The sequence below is a fragment of the Mycetomoellerius zeteki genome, unplaced genomic scaffold (assembly GCF_001594055.1).
Source record: "Mycetomoellerius zeteki isolate Tzet28-1 unplaced genomic scaffold, Tzet1.0 scaffold62, whole genome shotgun sequence".
NCBI lineage: Eukaryota > Metazoa > Arthropoda > Insecta > Hymenoptera > Formicidae > Mycetomoellerius > Mycetomoellerius zeteki.
The window spans coordinates 2,806,516-2,812,005 of record NW_017257632.1 but is presented as its reverse complement, the minus strand read 5'-3'; the positions used below and the strand labels follow the sequence as shown (position 1 = coordinate 2,812,005).

General features: G+C 38.4%; 1 protein-coding gene across 1 annotated transcript; it reads right to left on the bottom strand.

Annotated features, from left to right (window-relative positions):
- Positions 1-4,660, bottom strand: Rpn1 (regulatory particle non-ATPase 1). Its single transcript, XM_018457328.1, has 4 exons — positions 4,442-4,660; positions 3,307-4,037; positions 1,349-2,919; positions 1-1,075 (listed from the first exon to the last, which is right to left on the bottom strand). The coding sequence occupies exons 1-4, from the start codon at positions 4,517-4,519 to the stop codon at positions 774-776; spliced, it is 2,682 nt and encodes an 893-aa protein (XP_018312830.1). The 5' UTR covers positions 4,520-4,660; the 3' UTR covers positions 1-773.
- Between the last annotated feature and the right edge of the window lie 830 nt (positions 4,661-5,490).

Here is a 5,490-nt window from a genome sequence, read left to right as displayed (position 1 = left end):
AGTTATACAATTAACGTATTTTATTGACATAATACAATACACTTTTGTTTGTGCGTATTTTGCGCGATACGTACATTTTAACAAACTAACATGATCGTAATTCCATTTCCACATTTTTCAGTTAAAAAGATAGCGGCAAAATATAAAAAATATTAGGATATAATTTATATCAAGTCTGCATAACTGGCTGCTTCATCGAACAGCAAATCCGACAACTCGGTAGCAACTGAGTCAAATTAATACTCTGACATACTTACTGCTACATGTATCGTCGACGTATACAAACGCTTCTATTTTAGAAAACATTTGCCCGCGGATAACGTTATATTCAGCAAGTTGTGCAGGCTTAAATTATGCCGACAATGGCGACTTACGTGAGACTTGCGTACACCATCCTGACTGGTACTTATAAAAAAAGAACGTCCACCGATGTATTGTTATTACTAAGAGTGCAGTATAAAATACTGTTGTTTTATATTGATCTTTTTTACGATGTATGTATAATGCGTACAAAATTCGTGCCGAACGAGATTTTATACATTATACCAGTATTTTTTTATTAAAGTCTGCATTTTACTATTAAATAGAAAATATATTATTGCCTTGTATCCCTTTCTGCACAATGTAACGAAAATATTGCGGAATGCGTTTTGATTTTACAAAAAGGGTATGTGAAGGATGTTGCGTTTTTCGTAAAATGAAGTGAGATACTTTTATTATATTATTCTGCCTTATAAGTAGTTCAGTACATTGATGATCGATTATTATGATAACTAAGGTATAAAGTCCGGATTCTTTCTTAAGATTACAAAACCTTCCATAATTGGTGTCAGTGGTACATACTCTTCGGTTGCAAGTTCCGCTCTCTCACCATATGCCAATAACACTGGAGTGGTGTGTGTTTGGAAGCCTGTGATGGTCTTCGGTTTGCCCGCTTGGCCGACAACATCGACGGCAAGTCCAACTCTTACTGGTACAGCCAGTGGATTCAGGTCCTCATCGAATGTTACCAACATTCTGGGTTGCATTGCAGCAGCCAGCGTATACAAGAGGTAATGTGAACGTCCGAGAATAACTGAAAGTATATATTGTAACATTAATAATGACAAGTTATATCTGATATTATAGTTTTTAATATGAAAATCGATGAGAATTTAAAGAATTACTGATTGATCAACTGTAGAGATATAAGAAACTAATCAAGATTCTTCTTTGTTGTAAGATCTCTGGAAATTGATTGTCAAACTCGTTATATCTTCGTAACAAGAATAGCTTATCTGCTTGCTAGTAATGAAATGCAGTTATCAAAGAATGTATCTTTGCATCTATTGCATCAATATATACTCACTGTTTTTTACGTCCAGGAAACCGATCAGCGTCGACAGAAGACCGGCTAGAGCAACAGGGCTGAGCAGCTGTCTGTCACTATGATAAGGTGACAGGGTGAGCGTGCCCTTACCCAGATGCGTCAAGCCTTGTGCGATGCGCACCATGAAGAGATTGTTGGGATCCTTCGCGTGGAACTGAGCCAGCTGTCTCAGCATGGCGGCTAATCGCGCGTTATTCGTGCCGGCACCGACCAGTCCCATGGCGAATATTGCGTTGTGCGCTACCTCTGGATCACTGTCGTGCGAGAATTTTGATAACGTATCCAAGATGTTTAGTTTTGGATTCGATACAGAGATAAGACCTAGGGCGAGTGGTACCGAGCGGCGAATCACGGGTTCGCAATAACGCAGCAAGTGGCCAAAGGTTCTGTAAGCCATCTCGGCACCAATCTCCTCTCCCATGGCGATCAGGGCAATGCCAAGAACGGCGATAGCCTGTCTAGAACTGAGATCTTTCTCTTTTTCCTCCTTCTTCTCCTCTTTCTTATCTTTGTCTTTACGCTCGCTTTTTTCCTCCTTCTCGTTGCTCGATTCATAGTGCTCCGAGCAGATGTGCAACAAGTGTTGGATCTTGAGAACATTTCCTGTACCAGCATATGCACATACTTCCACTAGTGTTGTCGACATCGATCTGAATGGCTCGTGAACGATCTCTAAAGCTGCTATAATCGCTTCTGCCGCTTCCTGTTTACCTAGGAAGCACAATCCCAAACCAAGTGCCAAAAATCGCGCGTATGTATCTTTGAGATCGGATTCCGACTTATCCATTAACGTGTGCATAATCGCTGTAGTGACATAAGCGTTGCAAGAACCGGCGGCAACCATTCCTAATGCTAAACCAGTCATACCCAAGACTTCCCAGCTCGATTTGGTGTCACTAAGGACCGGTGTTAGCAAACCTAACACGCCTTCTCTGTTCGAGCCGGCGTACGCAATACCGAGACCGACAATGGCGCCAATACGCATAGTGTTGCTACTATGCAACACGTAGTCGGACAGCAGAGCCAAGGCAGGATCACACTCGTTCCTGACACCGCAATTGACAATTCCACAAGCCAATAGGGCGCCAGACTTGATATAGTCTTCCGACGAATACAAATATTTATCGATTGGCGTCAGGCCACCATCGACGTCCCATAGTAGGATCAGACCTAGAGATGCGGTCGCACTCAGCATGCCATGTTCCTTGTTTTTGTACAGCCATTTGTTACCGTCTTCAATCAGCAGTTTATCGTGGCCAAACGCAGCGTTTACAAAACCGTTGACAAAACTTGCTGCAAGATTCTGCCGTGCTGAATCAACTTGGCCACCACCAAATGGTGGTCGCGAATTCTCCAGGTGAGATTTATAGACATCTTCAGGTGTTTTTGGCTCCATTATATCCAATTCACGTGCCAAGTTCAGGAAGTGATTGTTCAAGTGAGAGTTAGACATTATCTCGAAGAGATCATCATCTTCTATTGTAGCTTCGTGTAGTTCCAGGAAGATTTGCTGACGACCTAGCATAAAGGCCAGTTGCTTTTGCACAGAACTAAAAAACCAAGCATAAAGATTTGAGCCTTCTGCTTGGACAATGTCAATCATTATTTAATAATGATAAGAAAAAATAAATTATCAACTCTTCATCCACAATTTGGATCCTTTTTGTCTGGCTCAAATTTTTTTACTGTTCTAGACTTTTAAAAAAATTCAAGGTTACTTTTTAATATCTTTATTACATTATCAAATAGTTTTTAACTCAAAACCTTTATTTAATAAAAATTGAAATTTGAGCAAAAACGAAGATAAAATTTAAAAATTAAATTTCACTTGTTCTAAAAAAGACCCAGATTGTAGATGGGTTAAAAGATATCTAAACAAAAAGATCATAAAAAGTCATTTAAACAAAAAGATCAGAAAAAGTAAGTTTTATACTTACAGATCTCGACAGTTTGTGAAGATCGATTCGATAAGTGGCAAATCATTCAGTTGCATCGCCAACCTAATTGCTTGCGGATATTGTCCAAATTTACGATATAATTTGCAGGCGACATGAAGAAGGGTGCTGTTCTCTGGATCAGCTACATATGATACGCAACTCGTAAGATAAAGACATACTCGCTGATAAGCACTTTCATCAACATACTGTTCCAGCAAGTCCAACCTCTCGATCTCCATTAAGAGGTCACATGCTTCTGTTTCTGCATTATGTGCCATGTTGTAGGGTACAATCTCGTGCACCAGAGCGATAAGTTTCTTGTTCGTTGCTTCAACGTTGTCACCTGTTACCTCGTCCCATTCTCCTGCTAATTCTCCTGACAAATGTCTAACGTATTCATGTCCCCATTCACCGATTGCCAGTGCGGAGCCCGTTAGCCTATATTTTAAACACTCCCGGCCCTCGCCCATTGTCATTGCCAAAACGGAAATAACGTCTGAACATAATTCCTTATTTTTTACATTGGTCATTTTTTCATGTATGTTTTTCATAGTATCGTAGTGAGGTCGCATAAATTTCAGTGGCTTCGGAACACTCGTCATTGATGTTGTTGATGCACGAATATGCGAACGCAAGGATTCTAAGGCAGGATAGTGCAGTTTGGCGTTAGCATCCTGCAAGCGCTCCACAAGCAAAGTTAATTCTTCCTGTAGAAGCTTATCTTCTTCTGACTAAAGGGCAAAGTCAAGTTTTTATTTTATATTTTATGCAATTTTTATTTTGTTTTATATATATATCTTTCTACTCTAAATATATTAGATTATACGTTAAAATATACTACCTAATATTTAAAAAAATATAAGTATACTTTAAGAAACATACATTCATAAAATAAGGAGTCATTATTAGAAAAAAGAAACAAAAGAAATTGCAAGGACAGCGAACCATTTAATGACAAATTATTACAAGACAAAGATAACTTACTTCAATTTAATGTTAATTATACAAAAAACGTTGAATTAATAATTCTATTTATATATTGACGCAAGAATTACAAAGTAGATTTAATCAAAGATATTAGAATGTCGCTGTTCGATGACAACGCAACAGTATCCGATGAAGGTTAATTTCTTACCAGTTCATTTTTATCGTCTTCTTTGCCGTTCTTCACTTCTTTGACCGGTTTTGTTTCCGTTTTGGTGCTTTCCGGCATTTTATTCACCTATTTTATACACAAATATACGAAACACACTTTCCTCTTTAATTCTCTAGTTTGAAGTTTGAGGTTAAGAATTGTTGAAAGATGAGTATTCAAGAGGTTTTGCGAGTCACCATCATAGACACGCTATATAGAGTGGCGATCGTATACTAATTTAAAACACAGAATTCACATACATGTTATGGCTCCTGCACACTGGACGTGGAAAAGCTTACCGCGCTGCAAAATGCGACGCGATAACCAATGGCTGCGTTCAGCAGAACGGTTGTTTTGCAACTGTTGGAAGTTTCCTTCGCGCTAATTGGATCATACTTCTAAATCTAGAAGAATGGTCCTATCTCAGCAGACAATCATAAAACGGTTGCAAAACTGTTGAGTCTGCTGAACGCAGCCAATGAACATATGCTGGATTCCGATAAATTTTGCTTCGTATTATCGGAATCCTGTTTTCTGATTGGATGTAGAGTGTCGTACGACGAAAATTGGATGCAGTGTGAATCCAGCATTAGAATTCGTATGTACGTGACCGGACAAAACATCCAGTTGTAACAATTATTATTTTAAATCGTTTGTATTTCGTATGAAAAATTATGAAGTAACATTAAAAACATTTGTGAGTCATCCAAACATTTTTAATTAAATATTGAAATATTATGTATTTGATCGAAATATAGATACAGGCGTGGAAATTCCGTTAGACGCGATAGGTAGTCTCTCTAGTATTTCGATATTCTTGGTTCTTTTCCGATGACATGACAGTCATAATAACATAATTAATATAAATTAAATAAATATTATGTTATGACTGTCACATGTCATCGGAAAAAAACCAAGAATATCGAAATACTAGAGAGACTACCTATCGCGTCTAACAGAATTTCCGCGCCTCTATATTTCGATCAAATACATAGGCTGCGTTTCATTCACTGTCAGGCCGGAATCAGACTATACATTGAAGATTGAGG

What these genes read in the sequence shown, in the direction of transcription:
- Rpn1 (XM_018457328.1), bottom strand. Translation starts at nt 4,519, where the DNA reads ATGCCGGAAAGCACCAAAACGGAAACAAAACCGGTCAAAGAAGTGAAG. An exon ending in AAGACGATAAAAATGAACTG is followed by an intron (nt 4,038 to 4,441) that starts GTAAGAAATTAA and finishes TTTGCCCTTTAG; the next exon opens with TCAGAAGAAGATAAGCTTCT. An exon ending in TTCACAAACTGTCGAGATCT is followed by an intron (nt 2,920 to 3,306) that starts GTAAGTATAAAA and finishes TTGGTTTTTTAG; the next exon opens with TTCTGTGCAAAAGCAACTGG.